This window comes from Oryctolagus cuniculus, chromosome 1 (genome assembly GCF_051225735.1).
Source record: "Oryctolagus cuniculus isolate XC-2025 breed Fujian yellow rabbit chromosome 1, ASM5122573v1, whole genome shotgun sequence".
NCBI classification, from domain to species: Eukaryota; Metazoa; Chordata; class Mammalia; order Lagomorpha; family Leporidae; genus Oryctolagus; species Oryctolagus cuniculus.
In genome coordinates, this window is record NC_142867.1 from 137,035,125 (window position 1) to 137,057,127 (window position 22,003).

At 44.2% G+C, this 22,003-nt stretch overlaps 1 protein-coding gene across 1 annotated transcript in view; it reads left to right on the forward strand.

Annotated features, from left to right (window-relative positions):
- Positions 1-427: 427 nt before the first annotated feature.
- The window catches only part of LOC127487612 (NUT family member 2G), a 30,746-nt gene continuing 9,170 nt past the window's right edge, over positions 428-22,003 (forward strand). The window contains exons 1-2 of the mRNA XM_089306506.1: positions 428-527; positions 19,794-20,195. Coding sequence (XP_089162632.1) covers positions 428-527; positions 19,794-20,195 — 502 coding nt within the window. The remainder of the gene's footprint in view (positions 528-19,793; positions 20,196-22,003) is intronic.

Consider the following 22,003-nt stretch of genomic DNA (forward strand, 5'->3'; position numbering starts at 1 on the left):
GGAAGGTGAGGACAGAAGCAGAGGTTGTCTGGATGCACTTTGAGGATGCAGGAATAGGTCACTGGCCAGGGTGTGCTGCCACCCGGAGAAGCTGGAAAGGCGGGAGCGGAATGTGCACGAGGGGCTCACTAGGAACCAGGTGGCCCACACCTGGACTCTGGCCCTCCAGGTCTATTAGTCACTCAGTGTCAGCCACTGGGCTCCCAGGTGGTGCTGACTGGATACTGTGTGCTGGGGAATTCACATCAGGCTCCTCCTGAGGACAGTGCTGTGCCTGTGCTGTCCTGTTGTTTCCTTCTTGGGCTCCCCACAGTGAGTGCCCCTCCCCTGCCTTCCTCTCACTGTGCCACCACCCAGCCTGAGAAGGCGGCAGCAGGCCTCACCTGCACAGTGGGTGCTGTCTGCTCCAGGCCATGCAATGAGTGCTATGAGCTATGGGGTCCCCAACATCACCCTGGATTTAGTGCTGGTGAGGGAAGCACCAAAGGACCCCAGCAGTCTCCAGGCCCTTGGGGAGCTCCAAGAGGGTAAAGTCCCACTTCTTAGGACCCTATGCAGGGGAAGGTCTGAGACAGGCACTAAGAACAAGTGCAGCTCAGACACAGGGAGATGGACAAGATCTGGAACTGGAGGGCCAGCACTTGTTCAGCATCTGCTGAATGCCAGGCAATGTGCTTACTTTTCTGTAGGAACCTTAAGACCAAGCCCATTTCCAGGTGAGGAAACCTTGCTAAGGTCACAGTGCAGGCGGATGACCGACTACAGACTGCAGCCAGGCCTGTCCTGGCCCACAGTGTGAGCACTGAGTCACTCCGCAGCACGTGTCTCCCCAGAGCTGTGTCTTGGCACTCTGGGTAGGGCGGGTGCAATTCAGGGCAGAGCAGGGAGCCCTGGGGAGGAGGTGGGGACCAGGTCAGGGAGGGGAGGAATCCTGAGGGTTCCCAGACACAGGCAGTGGTGATGGACAGGGTGAAGAAAGAGGGGCAGGGGTGCTTGTCTGGACTCTCAGAAGTCCAGCTCAGCAGTGCCCTGGCCTTGGGAAGGTACAACAGGAAGGCAGGGCTGTATGTGCATGATGGTGTGCCCATCAGGTGCACTGTCAAGGGCACTGGCCCTGAGACACCACAACAGGGCCTTTTTAGGAGAAGGCAGGCGCAGGGCCACGCTGGAGAGGAGGTCCAGCCCAGCCCTGCACTCAGCAGGCCCTTTGCTCTGCCTGTGGGTGCAGCAGACTCTCAGGAGGGGGCCCAGGTGAGACAGCCTGAAAGAAGCAATGAGGGGTGTAGGGACAGGGAATCAACAGACCTGGAACCTCCTCCCACAAGGAGGGCAGGGAACTGAAGGCCCTCCCTGTAGCTCAGCAAGCTCACTGGGAAGCAATGAAAACTGAGTTACTGGTGCAGGCACTGTACACAGCACCACCTACAGTGCTAGCATTCCTATGGGTGCCAGTTCAAATCCCTGTTACTCTACTTCCCATCCAACCCCCTGCTAATGAGACAGATAAAAGCAGTGGAGTGTGGCCCAAGCATTTGGGCCCCTGCCACCCAGATGGCACACCCTGATGATGTTCCTGGCTCCTGGCTTCAGCCTGGCCCAGCCCTGGATGTAGTGGCCAAGTAGGGAGTGAAAGTGTAGGTGAAAGATCCTCTCTCTGTGTTTCTCCTCTCTCTCTGCAAGTGTGACTTCAGATTAAATAAACAAATCTTTTTATAAAAGCTAAATTGCCAAAGGACCCTTCCTACTGCCAGGGCGAGTCAGTGTTCAGAGTGGGGACAACACCAGATTCTAGATTTCAATCTGTTGTTTTGCTAGTGGTACGATTTAGCTAAATGTATTCTGTTATACAAGCTTGCCATAATAAGTTGTCATTAACTAGGTAGTTTGGAAATAAGAGAAACTGATTCTCATGATTCTGGAAGCCAGAAGTCAAAAGCCAGGTGTTATCAAAGTCACTCTACCTTAAGAGGGCTGCAGGAGGAATTCCTCACCTCTGCTTACTTCTGGTCGCTGTTGGTGCTTTGTGGTCTCTAACTGTATCACTCCAGCCTCTGCCTCCATCTCCATAGGAATATCTTACCTCTGTGTGTCTCCATGGATCCTCTTATTTTTTAACACCTTCATTTTTATTTATTTGAGAGTTGGAGAGAGACAGAGACCAAGAATGACAGGCAGAGATCTTCCATCTCTTAGTCTACTTGCCTAAAGCTCTTGAAAGGCAGGGATGGGCCAGACTGAAGGTAGAGTTGGGAACGGATTCCAAGTCCCATTTGAGTGGCGTGGGGCCAGCTACCTGAGCCATCACTGCTGTCTCCAGGTACATATGAACAAGTAGCTGGAATTAAATTCAAACACAGGCACCCTAACAAGGGCTGTGGCAACACAAGTAGCCTCGTAATCACTGCATCACATGCCTGAAACTGGCCTCTCTTCTCATATGGACATTAGTCATTGGATTTAGGGTCTACCCAAAAGTGTTATCATCCTGAGATTCTTAATGAAGTACATCTATAAAGACCCCATTTCCAACAAAGGTCAAACACAAAGGTTCCTGGGAAGAAAAAAATTGGGGAATGTTAATCCACCCAATGCACCATCCTTTCAACAACCACATGAGGGAGGCTTCAGAATCCCCCATTACAGAGGACAACACCAGCTCAGAAGACAAAAAGACCAGGAGTAGCTAGTCACACAGCAGGCCCATGTGGCAGAACACTGTCGGCAGCTTTACGGTCCTAACAATTTCCTCTCCACTCCATGTGCCATGTATGGAACAGTTTAGCCCACAGAGGCCTGCTCAGAAGACTTGGTCACATGGAGGATGCTGTAGTGACCAGAATGGCTGGGCCCAGGGCGTATCACTCACTTTCACCTTCTCACTTTCTGTTTCTGCTTTTACAGCTCAGTTTTTACGCCTAAACTGTACAGTTTTACAGCTCAGTTTTTATACCTATAAAATGGGACCCAGTCCTTATGTAAAAAAGGGAACTTATATCCATAATATACAAAGAGAGACTACAAGAAAAAGTCAATACAACCTTATCTAAATATGATCAGAGTCGGTGAACTCAAAAGGCTTCCATAGCCTTGGCAACTCATGACTAGAGCCTAGGGTGATTACTGACGCCATAAACAAGAGTGTCAATTTGTTAAGTCAAAAACAGGGGTCACTGTGCACTTACTCCTCATGTAGGATCTCTGTTCTTAATGTGCTGTACATTGCAATTTAATGCTATAACTAGTACAAACAGTATTTTTCACTTTGTGTTTCTATGTGGATGCAAACTGTTGAAATCTTTACTTAATATATGCTAAACTGATCTTCTGTATATAAAGAGAATTCAAAACGAATCTTGATGTGAATGGAAGGGGAGAGGGAGCAGGAGAGGGGAGGGTTGCGGGTGGGAGAGAAGTATGGGGGGGGAACCATTGAAATCCATAAGCTGTACTTTGAAAATTTATATTCATTAAATAAAAGGGGGAAAAAAGGAAAAAGGCAAACTAACAGAAAAACAACAGGTTAAAAAAAATAGAACACAAATTTCACAGATCTCCAATGACAACACACATATGAAAATGTAGTTAGTCAGTCATCAGGAAAATGCAAATAAAAATCATAAACCACCACACTCGCCAAAATGATCAGAATGAGTGTTGGTGAGGATACAACCTCTCATGCAGGCTGTTTGCTAACCTGGGAGGAAGGTGACCACACCCCTTTCTATCCTGCAGTGCTAGTCGTGACTTTCTAGGAAATGTACCACAAAAGACAGAGTGTTCATCTCTGCTACGAAGAGTAATAAAAGATGTGCACAGCTCTGCTACTCAGGTATCTCCAACTGGAAACTACTCAAATACCTCCCAAGAACAGAACTGATCATAAAATTCAGTTCTCATGGCAGCACACTGTATGGCAATGAGAGTGAAAACACCTTAACTATGTGTTACAGCATGTATGGGTCTCATGTATACAACATTAAGACACAAAAGAGTGCTAGCTGTAATTCTGTTAATATAAACTAAGAATCTCGTCTAAGGTGCTTAAAAGTGAAGGTGGTAGTTGCCTTGACTATCAACGACAAGAACAGGGTATGAAGTGGGGCTTCTGGGGGTGCTGGTAACACATTTTGGGAGTGTGGGGAGGGCATCAAACTTTAGACTTATGAATTATATACTCTTGGGTAGTTATGTCACACTTCAATTAGGACATTTAAATATGCCATGAAAATGGGTGTTGATTTAGGCTCCTTCTTGCAGATGCCCTGACGTTGGGCTGGGCCAGGAAAGGGGTTACTCTCGGGGAGACTGATGAGGAATGGAGCCCAGGAGAACACACAAGCGTCCCCAGACAGGGCCTTACTCACAGGGCACATGGACTATTCTTTCGAGTTCTCCTCACAAACCATCTCCATATAAAGAGCATTTGTCTGAGTCAGTTCTCTGCCCGTATAATAACTGACGGAACTGGTTCTCAATGAGACTCACCTCACCCTACTGGAGGTTGGAGGGTGGTAAAAGACACATTGCAAACAAATACATAAAGCAGGAGGTCAGTAATGTGTGCTGTGGCTTAGTCAAGTCACCCTGACGTACTCTGCTCTGAATTCTCATGCTGCCTGACTACTCACCAATATCCCTCTCACAGGGTTATTCTCATAACATCTGAGCATCAAAAACTGCCTTGGTCTCCTATTATCCTTGAAGTTCCTCTCCATTTTCTCAAATATTTCCAAACTTCTCATCCAATTCATTTCACTTCTCTGAACAACAGACCACACCTGTTCTATGCCACAGAGAGGCAAATCCCTCCAACACATGGGCTTAGCAACCATTCACTGACCTGCTCACCCTTTCATAAATCACCCTATTCACTTTCCATACATCACTTTCTTCCATTTCTTCATCTACCCTTCACCCACATTTGCACAGCCAACAACTAGCACACCTATTGTCCTTCACATCCCCATTCATTCACTAATGCATCCCATCTTTCAGTAATCTCTCCGTTACTCAGCCATCAATCTCCCCACCTATCAATACATCCAGCCTAACTACCCATCTATCTACTCACCCATCCTTTTATCCATGCATCTGCCCACCAAATCTTCATCCATCCAACCATGCATCTACCTTCTCTTCCATTGCTCCACATCTCCACTCAATCAATCATCTATTCACTCTTCCACTGATCTGTGCACAGCCAGGTATCTCTTGGACACTAATGATAGAAGGGGACATTTGTAGGTCACAGCATGTAAACAAGTTGAATTATATTAGATCTATTATGAATAACAAAGACATGTAGATGTAATAGTAGGGATGACCTACTTGAGCTCACAGTGTGAAGTAAAATTCCTCAGCAGAAGATCTGAATCCTAAACGTAAAGAAGAAACTCTGCAAAGACGGGAGGACAGGACAAGCTAGGCCCCTGAAACAACATAGCTAAAGACCCCGAGATGGGGAAGGCCTTGGCACACTAAAGAAACAAGAGCTGTGTGACAAGGATGGCGTGAGGGATGTGGCAGGAGATGAGGCAGAGGTATCAGGAAGCCAACACTATGCAAGGCTTAAAGCCAAAGTAGGAAATTCAATTTTATTCTGAGCACAAGTGAAAAAGCCATGGGGAGGAATGAACAGGAAAGTGCAATGACATGTTTTAAAGTAACGTTCTGATAGTTGTTTGGAGAGTTAAGTAGAGACACAAGAGGCTGGATGCTAGGAGACCAGGTCAGGGACTACAGGACAGAAATAATGGTCTATCCTGCAAAGGAGGTAGCAGCACAGTGGAGTAACTACATGGTTTCACAGTCCTGAGTGAGGACTGGGATAGGTAAACAAGTATGATCACTAGGGATCACTTTCCCCACAAGGAGGAACCAGTGGCAGAGAGAGGTTCACACTGGTAGCTGTTTGTCATCTGATTAGGGAGTGATTCTAATTATTAGGCTAGGGCCCAGGATCTAGGCAGAGCCCAAATCAATGAAGACAAGTTCAGTCCAACAGACCTGTACCATCTCTGTTGAGAAAGCCTGTAGCAAATTATGACTCTACAGTTACCAGATATGTTGTTTTTCTCTTTACCATCACACCTACGCTTTTCCCCAAACCACACATACTCCCATCAATAAATTCTGTTGCCCATAAGTCTTTGCCAAATTTCTCTTTCTTCAATCATTCAAGCAACCAACCAACCGTCTCCTCTGTGACTCAGTTCACCTAACAGGACTATAAGCAGTCAACCCAGTTTAGAAGAGCAAGGTGGCGTTCAGAAAGGTTAAACACTCCAAGGTCATGATCATTTTATTGTTTCACACTGCCTCAGAGGTCAGTATACTTTCTTTCCACTTTTCCCAAACACTTTCTATGACAAGGGAAAATCAAGGTATTCAGTGGTGACCTGTAATGATCAGAGGACTCAAGTCATCTCAGATCCTTGCCTGAGAAAAACATTAAATACGTAACTATGTAAACTTATTCTTGATTCCAGCTGTCCAACATTCCAAGACTTTCAGAGCCTGGGTCTAGGGCCTTCTGAGGGTGTAGAACCACACACCTTCAGAGTCAGAAGGGCCCTGGTCCAGTCCAGTCGTCATCTTACAGGTCATGAAACTGAGGCACAGAGTGCCAAGGTCCAGTGGCTTCTGAAACCAGCCTTGACCTCTTTGTAGGGCTGACCCATCGCTGCTTTATTCCCTTGCACCACACTCATCGCTTTTCTCCTCCCTCGGCCTCCCATCTTTCCCACACCCATTCGCTACCTCAGTGAGCATTCCCCAGCCAGTTATCCAATAGGATGTGAGACTGGTTAGCTACACATACAGGGCTGGGAGGCAGACAGGGACAATGGAGGAGGTGAAGTTCACAGGCAGGTGCAGCTGACGCATGGAAATGTCACCCCCAAAGGGGTAAAATCCCTCAAAGTCTGAGTGCGTGAGGATCTGATCACTGGCATCTGGATGTGCTGGGTTCGCTGGTACAGCTGGGTGTTCCAGCTTTCTCCCTCCACCCATCCCAGGGCCAGACTTTGACCATTTATCCATGTCCAGGGTCCCACCCTGGGATTTGGGGATGTCCCAGCCAAGCAAGGTTTCTCCCTGAGTGGGGAGCCTGATTCATCTGGCTCATGTCATCCTGAGGGCACCTGCTTGGGAGCGACAAGGCAACATCCAGGTGACCTCCACCACTAGCCCTGTCTCCCAGGTTTCTAACTGCTCTTGGGCTGGGCTCACAGAGCTCTGGAGTCCAATGGCTGCTGGCTCCCCACCACTCTGCACCCTATGGCAGCCCTAGTCAGCCCCATAGCCTGTAAGAGGTTGAGGGGCTCTGGGCTGATGGGTGGAAGCGGTCGCAGGGCTCAGGGGAGGCAGCAGCAGCCAAAGCAGGGATCACAGAAGCACAGTTCCCATGTCCATACTGGATGCCAGGAGCAGAGGGAGGGTGGAGGGCCATGCCTGACCCTGGTCCCAGACAGGACCTCATCCTGCTGTGGCTTCAGTTCCAGAGGAGCCCTGCTCCCACCCTGACCTCACCTGACTGAGACCATGATAGGCCTGAACTCTACTAAGAGAAGTCCTGGACCCTGAGCCCTGACCTTATGCCAAGACAGACCCTAACCCCAGGCCTGACCTTCCCAAGCCTGGACTCTAACCCCACCCTGATGGGTACAGAGCTAGGCCAGACCATAATACAATAAAATGCTCCTACCAATTAATGAGGAAAGAGACGAGGCATAGAAAAATAAATGATATTAAAAGATTTTGATGGGCTGGCGCTGTGGCATTCTAGGTAAAGCTGCTGCCTGCAGTGCTGGCATCCCATATGGGCCAGCTGCTCCACTTACAATCCAGCTCTCTGCTATGGCCTGGGAAAGCAGTAGAAAATGGCCCAAGTATTAGGGCCCCTGCACCCATGTGGGAGAATTGGAAGAAGCTCCTGATTCCTGGCTTTGGATCAACACAGCTCCAGCCATTGAAGCCAGTTGGGGAGTGAAACAGTGGATGTAAAACCTTTCTTGGAGGCGGAGCCAATATGGCAGAATAGAGAGGGAGCGCACCAATAGTCTGGGAAAATTTAGTTTAATAAAAGTGGAGTTACGGTAGCCTTAGAAAAAGGATCGGGAAAAAATTGCAGAGGAAACTCTTCCGGATCTAGTGGCTGTGACTAAGAGGACCTACTGGGAGAACAAGGTCACCCACCACATGGAAGCCGAGCCACGGGAGCCGCAGGGTCTGCGTGCCAGTGCAGGAAGGGGAGTGCATGTCACACAGACACCAGTGTGGGAGAGCAGGGATGCCCAGGGCTCCAAGTCCACACATCAGCGCTGGAAGGGGAGGTGAGCTCAGCGGGGAAACGGCGGTCAGAATCTAGAGGGGAGCAGGAAAGTTCACCAGACTGACTACAGGAGAGAAGGGAAAAAAAAAAGTGGGAGGGTACTGGTACAGACAGTTTCTCTCTAGTTTCTCTCTTAGCCAACCTTGCAAAGGCGAGCAAGAGACAAAGAGCAGGCCCCACTCTGGATATACATAACAACAGGGGAGAGCTAAGGAACTGAGTCGCTACAATTCAGTAGCCTAGGCAACCCAGTGGGAGTCCAGAGGAGAAACAGAGCCTGCACAGACTCTTTGGGTAGAAGCCAGAGATCGGAAGCTAAATACCATCAATTCTGCTCAGCCTTGCAGTATTACTTACCTCCTGAATAAATAAATAACATAAATAAAATAAATAAATAAATAAAAAGAGAGAGATTTACCACGCATAACCTGAGGGTGTCACCTTTGCACACCCGTAACCCGGAAGAACCAAGCAGAGCTCTCAGGCCACACCCATCTCAAGCCTCCAAGACTCCTCCAACAGCAGGCAGTCCACTTAACACAGACATAGTATAAAATAAAAAAAAAACGCACAGTGAGGGAAGAATAATTAACTATGCAAAGCAACAAACACAAAAATCGAGGGAACAAGATCAACGATGACACTAGGATGCCTCCAAATAAACAAAACACCCCAAGCCAAGATTATGAAGATGATGAGATAGAAGAAATGCAAGAAGCAGATCTCAAAAAATTTGATAAGAACATTTAGAAGTTTTCAAAAGCAAATCCTTGAACTACAGAAATCCTTATTGGACAGGATTGAAAATCTCTCTCGTGAAAATGAAATTTTAAGGAAGAATCAAAATGAAACTCAGAAACTAGTAGAACAGGAAAGTGTGATAGTGAAGAGAAATCAAAATGAAACGAAGAGCTCAATAGATCAAATGACAAACACATTAGAGAGCCTTAAAAACAGAATGGGTGAAGCAGAAGAGAGACTATCGGACTTAGAAGACAGAGCACAGGAAAACATACAGTCAAACCAAAGAAAAGAAGAGGAAATTAGAAATCTAAAAAGTATTGTTGGGAATCTAGAGGATACTATTAAAAAAACCAACATTCGAGTTCTAGGAGTTCCTGAAGGCATGGAGAGAGAGAAAGGATTAGAAGGCCTTTTTAGTGAGATACTAGCAGAGAACTTTCCAGGTTTGGAGAAGGACAGAGACATCCTAGTACAGGAAGCTCATAGAACCCCCAATAAACATGACCAAAAGAGATCCTCACCACAACACGTTGTAATTAAACTCTCCACAGTGAAACATACAGAAAAGATCCTAAAATGTGCTAGAGAGAAACGTCAGATTACTCTCAGAGGATCTCCAATCAGACTCACAGCAGACTTCTCATCAGAAACACTACAGGCTAGGAGGGAATGGTGAGACATAGCACAGGTGCTAAGAGAGAAAAATTGCCAAACCAGAATATTATATCCTGCTAAGCTCTCATTTGTGAATGAAGGTGAAATAAAGACCTTTCATAGCAAACAGAAATTGAAAGACTTTGCCGCCACTCGTCCAGCCCTGCAAAAGATACTTAAAGATGTGCTACACTCAGAAACACAGAAACACGGTCATCAATATGAAAGAAGGGAAAGGAAGAACACCCACCAGTAAAAGAGCATGGGAAGCTCAAAGCATATACTAGAAAATATTTCCGGGAAAATGGCAGGGCAAAGTCACTATGTATCAATAGTCACATTAAATATTAATGGACTTAACTCTTCAGTTAAAAGACACCGGTTGGCTGATTGGCTCAAGGAACAAAACCCAACTATTTGTTGCCTACAAGAAGCACATCTCTCTAACAAAGATGCATGCAGACTGAAAGTGAAAGGTTGGAAAAAGATATTCCATGCCAACAGAAACCAAAAAAAGCAGGTGTAGCCATATTAACATCAGACAAAATAAACTTTAATACAAAAACTATTAAGAGAGACAAAGAGGGGCACTATATAATGATTAAGGGTTCAATTCAACAGGAAGATGTAACTATTATAAATGTATATGCACCTAATTACAGGGCACCGGTCTATTTAAAAGATATGTTAAGGGACTTCAAGGGAGATTTAGATTCCAATACAATAGTACTGGGGGACTTCAATACTCCACTCTCAGAAATAGACAGATCATCCGGACAGAAGATCAACAAGGAAACAGCAGATTTAATCGACACAATTGCCCAAATGGATCTAACAGATATCTACAGAACTTTCAATCCTACAGCTAAAGACTTCACATTCTTCTCAGCAGTGCATGGAACCTTCTCTAGGATTGATCACATACTAGGCCATAAAGCAAGTCTAGCAACTTTAAAAGAATTAGAATCATACCATGCAGCTTCTCAGACCACAGCGGAATGAAGCTGGAAATTAGCAACTCAGGAAACCCTAGAAAGTATGCAAACACATGGAGACTGAACAACATGCTCCTGAATGAACACTGGGTCATTCAAGAAATCAAAAGAGAAATCAAAAACTTTCTGAAAGTAAATGAAGAAAACAACACAACAAATCAAAACTTATGGGATACAGCAAAAGCAGTACTGAGCGGCAAGTTTATAGCAATAGGGGCCTATATCAAGAAATTGGAAAGGTACCAAATAAATGAGCTTTCAGCGCACCTCAAGGACCTAGAAAAACTGCAGCAAACCCGACCCATATCTAGTAGGAGAAGAGAAATAATTAAAATCAGAGAAGAAATTAACAGGATTGAATCCAAAAAAACCTTACAAAAAATCAGCCAAGTGAAGAGCTGGTTTTTTGAAAAAATAAACAAAATTGACACCCCATTGGCACAACTAACTAAAAAAAGAAAAGACCAAATTAATAAAATCAGAGATGAAAAAGGAAACGTAACAACAGACACCACAGAAATAAAAAGTATCATCAGAAATTACTACAAGGACCTGTATGCCAGCAAACAGGAAAACCTATCAGAAATGGATAGATTCCTGGACACATGCAATCTACCAAAATTGAACCATGAAGACATAGAAAACCTAAATAGACCCATAACTGAAACAGAAATTGAAACAGTAATAAAGGCCCTCCCAACAAAGAAAAGCCCAGGACCAGATGGATTCACTGCTGAATTCTACCAGACATTTAAAGAAGAGCTAAATCCAGTTCTTCTCAAACTATTCAGAACAATCGAAAAAGAGGGAATCCTCCCAAATTCTTTCTATGAAGCCAGCATTACCTTAATCCCTAAGCCAGAGAAAGACGCAGCACTGAAAGAAAATTATAGACCAATATCCCTGATGAACATAGATGCAAAAATCCTCAATAAAATTCTCGCCATTAGAATACAACAACACATCAGAAAAATCATCCACCCAGACCAAGTGGGATTTATCCCTGGTATGCATGGATGGTTCAACATTCGCAATTCAATCAATGTGATTCACCACATTAACAGACTGCAAAAGAAAACCCATATGATTATCTCAATAGATGCAGAGAAAGCATTCGATAAAATTCAACAGCCTTTCATGATGAAAACTCTAAGCAAATTGGGTATAGAAGGAACATTCCTCAATATAATCAAAGCACGGCCAGCATCCTATTGAATGGGGAAAATTTGGAAGCATTTCCACTGAGATCTGGCACCAGGCAGGGATGCCCACTCTCACCACTGCTATTTAACATAGTTCTGGAAGTTTTAGCCAGAGCCATCAGACAAGAAAAAGAAATTAAAGGAATACAAATTGAGAAGGAAGAAGTCAAACTATCCCTCTTTGCAGATGATATGATTCTTTACTTAGAGGATCCAAAGAACGCTACTAAGAGACTTTTGGAACTCACAGAGGAGTTTGGCAAAGTGGCAGGATATAAAATCAATGCACAAAAATCAACAGCCTTTGTATACACAAGCAATGACATGGTTGAGAAAGACCTGCTAAGATCAATCCCATTCACAATAGCTACAAAAACAATCAAATACCTTGGAATAAACTTAACCAAGGACGTTAAAGTTCTCTACAATGAGAATTACAAAATCTTAAAGAAAGAAATAGAAGAGGATACCAAAAAATAGAAAAATCTTCCATGCTCATGGATTGGAAGAATCAATATTATCAAAATGTCCATTCTCCCAAAAGCAATTTATAGATTCAATGCAATTCCAATCAGGATACCAAAGACATTCTTCTCTGATCTAGAAAAAATGATGCTGAAATTCATATGGAGGCACAAGAGACCTCGAATAGCTAAAGCAATCCTGTACAACAAAAACAAAGCCGGAGGCATCACAATACCAGATTTCAGGACATACTACAGGGCAGTTGTAATCAAAACAGCATGGTACTGGTACAGAAACAGATGGATAGACCAATGGAACTGAATTGAAACACCAGAAATCAACCCAAACATCTACAGCCAAGGATCTAAAACCAATCCCTGGAGCAAGGACAGTCTATTCAATAAATGGTGCTGGGAAAACTGGATTTCCACGTGCAGAAGCATGAAGCAAGACCCCTACCTTACACCTTACACAAAAATCCACTCAACATGGATTAAAGACCTAAATCTACGACCCAACACCATCAAGTTATTAGAGAACATTGGAGAAACCCTTCAAGATATTGGCACAGGCAAAGAATTTCTGGAAAAGACCCGGGAGGCACAGGCGGTCAAAGCCAAAATCAACTATTGGGATTGAATCAAATTGAGAAGTTTCTGCACTGCAAAAGAAACAGTCAGGAGAGTGAACAGACAACCGACAGAATGGGAAAAAATATTTGCAAACTATGCAGCAGATAAAGGGTTAATAACCAGAATCTACAAAGAGATCAAGAACTCCACAAAAACAAAACCCACAACCCACTTAAGAGATGGGCCAAGGACCTCAATAGACATTTTTCAAAAGAGGAAATCCAAATGGCCAACAGGCACATGAAAAAATGTTCAAGGTCACTAGCAATCAGGGAAATGCAAATCAAAAGCACAATGAGGTTTCACCTCACCCCGGTTAGAATGGCTCACATACAGAAATCTACCAACAACAGATGCTGGCGAGGATGTGGGGAAAAAGGGACACTAACCCACTGTTGGTGGGAATGCAAACTGGTCAAGCCACTATGGAAGTCAGTCTGGAGATTCCTCAGAAACCTGAAGATAACCCTACCGTTCGACCCAGCCATCCCACTCCTTGGAATTTACCCAAAGGAATTTAAATTGGCAAACAAACAAGCTGTCTGCACCCTAATGTTTATTGCAGCACAATTCACAATAGCCAAGACCTGGAACCAACCTAAATGCCCATCAATGGTAGACTGGATAAAGAAATTATGGGATATGTACTCTTTAGAATACTATACCACAGTAACAAACAACAAAATTCAGTCATTTGCAACAAAATGGAGGAATCTGGAACACATCATGCTGAGTGAAATAAGCCAGTCCCAAAGGGACAAATACCATATGTTCTCCCTGATTGGTGACAACTGACTGAACACCAAAAAGGAAACCTGTTGAAGTGAAATGGACACTTTGAGAAATGGTGACTTGATCAGCATAGCCCTGACTGTTAATGAACAACTTAATACATTATCCCCCTTAGTAGTTTTTTTTTTGTCTGTTCTACTTAATATGACTGGTTTAATTCTGTAATCAATACACAGTTATTCTTAAGTGTTGAAATTTAACTGACATGTCATCCCTGTTAAACATAAGAGTGGGAATAAGAGAGGGAAGAGATGTACAATTTGGGACATGCTCAAGCTGACTTGCCCCAAATGCTAGAGTTAGAAACATACCATGGAATTCCAATTCAATCCCATCAAGGTGGCATGTACCAATGCCATCTCACTAGTCCCGGTGATCAATTTCAGTTCACAATTGATCATAATGAAAGGACTAAGAGTCAAAGGGATCACACAAACAAGTCTAGTACCTGCTAATATTAACCGATAGAATAAATAAAGGGGAGAGTGATCCAACATGGGAAGCAAGATACGCAGCAGACTCATAGGATGGCAGATATCCTAAACAGCACTCTGGCCTCAGAATCAGCCCTAAAGGCACTCGGATCCGGCTGAAAAGCCCATGAGAGTATTTCAGGCATGGAAAGCCAAGACACTCTGGCAAAAAAAAAAGACCTAAATGAAAGATCTCTGTGAGTGAGATCCCAGTGGAAAGAACAGGTCTTCAAAGAAGGAGGTACCTTTCTCTGAAGGGAGGAGAGAACCTCCACTTTGACTATGACCTTGTCTAAACAAGATAAGAGTCGGAGAACTCAAGGGGCTTCCATAGACTTGGAAACTCATGACCGGAGCATAGGGAGATTACTGATGCCATAAACAGGAGTGTCAATTTGTAAAGTCAACAACAGGGGTCACTGTGCACTTACTCCTCATGTAGGATCTCTGTCCTTAATGTGCTGTACATTGAGATTTAATGCTATAACGAGTACTCAAACAGTATATTTCACTTTGTGTTTCTATGGGGGTGCAAACTGTTGAAATCTTTACTTAATGTATACTAAACTGATCTTCTGTATATATAGAAAATTGAAAATGAATCTTGATATGAATGGAAGGGGAGAGAGAGCGGGAAAGGGGAGGGTTGCGGGTGGGAAGGAAGTCATCAGAGGGGATGGGGATGCCAATGTAGTCCATAAGCTGTACTTTGGAAATCTATATTCATTAAATAAAAGTTAAAAAAAAACCTTTCTCTCTCTCTCGCTCTCTCGCTCTCTCTGCCTCTCCTTCTCTGAGTAACTCTGACTTTCAAATAAATAAATATATCTTTAAAAAAGGATTTTGAGTGAAACAAGCTAGGCACGGAATAACAAATACCACATATACTCCTTCATATATGAAAACTAAACAAAACAAAAACCAGTTCAGTCTGAACACAGAGTGGTGATTACTGTGGCTGAGAGGGGTGGAAAGGATAGAAAGAGTGTAGATTTAAAATTTAGAAGCTAGGTGGGGTTCATTAATTGTGACAAACATATTACACTAACCAGAGATGTTAATAAGGGACCTGGGAGTATGGCATATGCAAATTCTTTATACTACTTTACAATGTTTCATAAACTTAGAACTATTCTGGAGTAAAAAGTTTAAAAAGATTATTTGTGAAAGAAGGAATTAAAAGACCTAAACACATGAAAAAAATTTCAACCTAATCAGCTACCTGGGAAATGGAAATTAAAACATTAAAAATTATCATTTTCAACCATCAAATTGCCAACACTTCAGAATGAAAAAGACTCTCAATCTTTTGCTAATCCAAGATTTATCTTTAGAGTGGTAGAAAAAGAGAAGGTTCAAACTTCATAGACATGTTCTTAGTTTCTACTCTAGGATGCAATATCCTGATTTTTTTTAAGGATTGAGATTCTGCCACTGAATATTAATTTCTTTTGCCTTTTTCTTCATTACTAGTCTATCCATCTGATTCTACAGGGAAATAACTATTTACCTCTCAGGCTAGGTGAAAGAGAATAAGGGAAATATGACTGCACATCATAGACACTAAAATGTCTATTTAGCCATTGCTGTTGTTATTAATGAAGACTGAAATGAGGGGACCACACAGTCTTACTTAGGAAGAACTCACATTTCAAATTTTGTTAATATTTTGAGTTTGGCAAAAGTTCATCAGTGTTGAAAATACTTTACGCTTCAATATGGAAGTACTGAACTGAAAAAAGAACTGATAAATAGTGTAAAACAGGACATAAGATTGGCCATGAAGCTCAGGTGAACATAACGAGGGCCATACTAAATGAATTCTGATTGTGATATCTGTGAAGGATCTGGTGAGATTTCTATAACAGGCATGTGGAAACACCAATTTTGACTCTGGGAAGTGGATTCACGTGCAAAATATAGATTCGAATAGTTTAAGGATTTAGGTGAGGGGCACAGCCATGGAGTGGATAAAATATAAAAGGAAACTATGTTCAGGAAAATTAGAGACTAGAACAAAGGAATTAAATAAGGAGCTCCTAAGAGACGAGGACTTCAGGAGGTAAAGTTAAACCTTAAATGAAATTACAGTAGGTGACCATGTAAGATTTCTTATTAACTTCTTAAACAGCATTATTAGTATAGACCATAAAATTCATTCATCACAAGTGGGTAATTTAATAATACTAATTTACAGAATTATATCAAAATCATCCAATTTGCAGTTACACCCCTCTTTACCTTACCCCCCAATACCACTCATTGATCTCTTTATGTCTCTCTGAATTTGCATTTTCTGGATGCATCATATAAACAGAAATACACAATACATAGGTTTTCATGTCTGGGTTATTGCATAATCTTTTTGAAATTCATACATACTGTTGCACATACCATTATTTTGAACCATTCATTCCATTGTATTTTATTTACCATTTTCTGAGTTTGTGCTCTGGGTTGTGTCACATTTTTCACTGCCTAATTACCAGTTGATGAACATGTGTACTATTTGTAGTTTGAGATTATTGTGAATAATGCTCGTGTAAATATTCTTGTGAAATTCTTTGTGTGAACATACAAGTATGTTCTTGTTTCTCTTGGGAGGTTCTTGGAGGTGAAACTGATGGAGCAAATGGTAACTCTATGCTTAATATTTCCCAAACTGCTATTTTCCAAAGAGAGTATATCACTGTACATTCCCATCACAGTGTATAAGGGTTCCACTTTTTCCACATCATTGCCAACATAGATATTGTCTCTGTTACTACAATCATTCTATTGGAAATGAAATGTTATCCCATTGTAGTTTTAATTTGCATTTCCATAATAATTAATGATGTTGAACATATTTTCATGTGCTAAATTGCCATTCATACATTTTCTTCAGTGACAGGACTATTAAAAACTTTCTCATTTCAAAAGTGTTAGTTATCAAGGCTGGCACCATAGTGTAACGGGTGAAGCTGTAGCCTGCAATGCTGGCATCCCATATGAGTGCTGGTTCAAGTCCTGGATGCTCCTCTTCTGATCTAGCTCTCTTCTGTGGCCTAGGAAAGCAGCAGAAGATGGCCCAAGTCCTTGAGCCCCTGCACCTGCATGGGAGACCTGGAAGAAGCTCCTGGATCCTGGCTCCTGGCTTTGGATAGGCGCAGATCCGGCCATTGTGACCAACTGGGGTGTGAATCAGTGAATGGAAGACCTCGGTCTCTCTGCCTCTCCTCTCTCTGTGTAACTCTGACTTACAAGTAAATAAATAAATCTTTAAATAATATGAAGGTTATTGCTCAGGTTCACCATACCCAAGTCAAGAAGCTGCTGAGCCTACCCTTACCAATCAACAGATATCCTCATGACTGTTATATCTAAGCACTTACACATTCATAGGCACACTTCCAAATGCCTCCTCATGTTACTAAGGGTCTATGAACTGCTCCTGCTGACTTAATCGTGTTGCACTGAAGTGTGTCCCTCAACCGGTGGATGCTCCCATCCCATGCATCTGGAGAGAGTAAAAAAAAATGGCGTTTCTCTCCTACTCCTCAAGAATGAGTGCGAGGTCTCAGGTTTTGTAACCAGAGAGTAGGATTTCTTCAAGAGGGGGACACAGGAACAGGAGCAGAGACTCTGAAGGAGTTCATCCCTCACTGGCTGTTTTTCAGAGCACTTTGAGGAAGGTTCATCTTGCAACACTGTACTCACAGGGGGCCAGAACTCCACTAAGGAGGAAAGCTGCAAGTCAGGTTCTCGAATATACAATGTACTAGGGTGTATGCTGCTGAAACAGGAAGTGCCTCCAGCTCCTCATGTTGTACATGCTGGATGTTTATTGCAAGGCAGCCCACTGTTTCCTTGTCACATACACACACACACACACCAATAAAGCTATCCTTTGATAAGCTGGTGTCAGCTGGCAACAAACCTAAAAGTATACTTTGTGTCCAAATGCACCTCTCTGTGTGTGTCTGTGTGTGCACCCATGTCATGCAGTCTGTGTTTAATAACATTCCTCCTGGGGATATAACAACGTCTTGTTCGGTGATGTCTACTTGATTTAAATATCCCAGTATACTAACTACAAGCTAGCAACCTAATGCCAGTGAACACAGAGGTGGCAAGAGACAGGAAGGAAGCTTCTCTGACCCACCTCAAGCACACCTACATTCCATCGTAGAAATCTGTGTCCCTCCCAGCTGTATCACTGGAGGTGTGCTGGCCACCTTCATACTGTCAGCTCCCATACCTCTTTCCTGAGGGATCTGAACTCAAATCCCTCTGAGCTCAAGCTGCCTGAACAGGAAAGGATGAAAGGACAGACAACTAACTCTTCATTCTTATTCCCCTGCTGCTCTCCACCAGTGATGGGAAGGGGTATGTATATAACTTTGGTAGCTTTCTCATTCTGTGATGGGGATAACTCGGAGGCCCATCTCCTGCACTGGCTACCAGAGTTTCCCAGCTGGAATCAACCCAAATTATTAAAAGAGGAAATTTGCTGCTCACTCACACATTTGGGATTCTTTTGCATTCCCTGCCTCATTTCCCCATTCCTCTACTGTTCTTTTGCCTCCAAAATAAGCTTACATTCATTTCTTTGTCTCTAGGTCAGTTCCTAGGGGAATTCAAACTAAGCCCACAAAGAAAGAGCATGGACAGTTCTACTGCAAGACTGGTGGACCAAGCTGAAGCCAGAAACTCAATTCAGATCCCCAACCACGGGTGGTAGGAACCAACTTCTTGAATCATCACTCCTGTCTCTCAGAGTATGCATTTTACAGGAAACTGGAATCAGAAGCCACAGGCACGCGCATCTACTTGATAAAGCTAACTACAGTACTTTCTAGTAGTCCTTGAAACGCATAATTTTGCTCTAATAAAACGATCTTTTGTGTGCTTGAAACAAAAAACACCCTCAATAAAGACAATATCAAACACGTCCCCTGAATTCCTACAGGCACCGGAACACCCACTTTCAGATACAACACACTTTCAGATACAACCACCCCACAATTCTCACACGGCCAAATAAACAAGAATCGACATGCTCTAATACACACACTGACCCCAAACCGTGCACACACCCTTATCGGTGTGCAGTAAGTGGCACTGACCTAACAGGTGAGCAGCACAGAAGTCACAAACCATACAATGTACAACCTCCTTTATTGTTAATTTCATGCACACAAGGTGTAGGCAAGGCAACCGTGATTTGACACCGGACTGGGAACTACAGTTACTATTCAACTGAGGCAGGCTGCTCACATCACTGACGCCTCTCCGTACTGAACCTGAGTGCTCCACTTCTCCTCAGCTGCACCACGTACACAGGTCACACAGGACGCACCTGAGGACGGCACGCACTGGCAGCAGCCCGCGCTACCTGCTGGACTGCATCAGGGTCTTCCGTCCCGAGGAAGCGTCCCCAGCCTCAGCCTTGCTCAGAGTGCTAGCGACACCGGCGGGACACACTCAGGGTCCTCTGCGGTATTAAAGCCCCCTCACGTCAGGTTCAGGCACCGTCAGAACACGGGGAGCGCCCAGCCAGGACCGGCACCAAATTCTGCGGTATAGCCGCTCGCTCGCTCTGCACCAGCTGGCCACTCGGGCCGCACAGACCAAGGGTGAGCCCACCGCACAGCGGGAACGATCACAAAGTGCAATAACCGCTCGGCAAGACTGGGGCTGGGGGGTCCATTACCTTCTAAGTAACGGACTCTCGGGACGCCGCCATGGCCGCGATTCCGTGGGCGTGCGCTCTCCTCGCGCCTGCGCATCACCTGGGTTGGACGCCCGCAACGGATGCTGGGAGACGTTGGAGGCAACTGGAGCACGCCGGGAACCCGGCGCGCCCAGAGAGGGCGTGCGCATGCGTGCGGAGCGCGCGCCAGAGGTAGGCGTGCAGGGAGACAGTATGAGATCTAGAAAGATTTTTGAGGTTTTTCCGCGACGAGACGAGTCCTGGAATCTTTGTGGCCGTCCCTCCATTAACCTAGCGCGTCTGAAACGACCCCTGATGGTTTGGAAGAGGGCAGACGTCCACGCAGGCACGCACACCCCAGGGAAGGGCTCTTCCCAGGGCTGCACCCTAGAGCGAGGTCGCCTGCATTGGGGTCAGCGCTTGCAGCCTCTGCGGACTGCAGGTCTCTGAGGCTTGTCCGCGCCTCCCACAGACGCTGCCTCCTCTCTTCCCAGGCCTCCTGGGTTCCATGGAAGAGCAGTCTGGCCAAGAATATTGGACCTGGAAGCACTGAGGGACTCCAGTTCTTAGCTCCGTTCTTAGAGTTTGTCCTCTGGTATTTACTGCACTTGGGGAATTTATAGAATACAGGGAATTTTAAATAAACAGCGATTCGCAAATGCTTTCGTTGAAAATTTCTTACCATCCTAAGATGTGACAATCTGAACCACATAAAGTAAAAAATACCATGTAGTATAGGCGTAATTTTACAACAAAGAAACACTCATTCCTTAAGTTCCTGAGTACAAAACGTGGCCTCATCAACCCTGCAATATGAAGTTATTGCTTGAACACCATGTAGGGGTGCCCACGATAAAAATACAAGTCTTTGAGAAGGCTCTTAAACTTGTTTATTTTTTAAGTCACACCCCTAGGGTTTTGTTTGTTCTGCCAGTCACCCTTACCTTGCTTGAATTGCTCCCACATTATCTTCTGAACATTGGTAGACCTCTTTCCACTGCTTGCATGGAGAATAAAAACATTGTTGAGTGTAAATGGGTGGTTCATGCTACAGAGGACTGAGGCTGCTAGCCCCTGGGTTATTCTCCAGGTGACTTCAATTCCAGGGCTAGGCCAAGCGGGAGCTAGGTGCATGGAACTTCAGTTCTTTTCAGGTTGCACCTGGATTCATGAACCCAACAACTTGAGGCATCATCTGTGGTCTCCCAGGGTGCACATAGGCAGAATTACTCCAGAACAGGAAGGGGACCTCTTCACTGCTAGACTCAACACCATCTGGAGTACCTGCAATATTTAAGAGCTAAAGACCCACTTTTTCTAAATACCTATCCTACAAACCAAAGAAAGTAACCACAAGTAGCACACATTCATTCTGCACACCAGTAAAATGAACTATCAGAAACTAATTGAAAGTGTTTTCATAAACAAAACTCCTGTCTACATACTTTTAGATAAAAATATACACATCTCAAAAATTTCCTGTGGAAGGGAAAAGTGACCAGGATACTTTGTTGGGAGGAAGCCCCTTCCCTACGTATTCCATTTGACTTTTGAAATACAAAAACATGTGCACGTTACAATACTCCATGAAAAGCATTAAAAGGAGAAACAGCATACATTTCACAACACACACTGTCAGTACCATAAAAGGTTGGGGAGGGGATTCCTGAGTTAGTCTGTAAGCTTCAATATCAGTCCTTGATGGACAGAGGCGTTGCAACAGAGGGCATCAGAAGTCAGACTTTCCTTGGAAATGCATTTTCAGCAGTGGACAGGACTTGGGGATGCAGACTGCTTCCCTCAGGATGAAGTGCACACACTGCAACTATCTCTGATCCGCTGGTACCTTGTTTTCAGACACTTGGTCCCCTCTTCTCCCTGAGCAAGCCTGTGCTGATCACATCTTGTGTTCTGAAATTTGATGAGAAAGTGCCTCCCTGAATGTAGCTAGGAGCCTACCTTCCTCCACAGGTGGGAAGCAGGGTGGCCTAGGAACCAAGAGTAGGTATATCGATATGG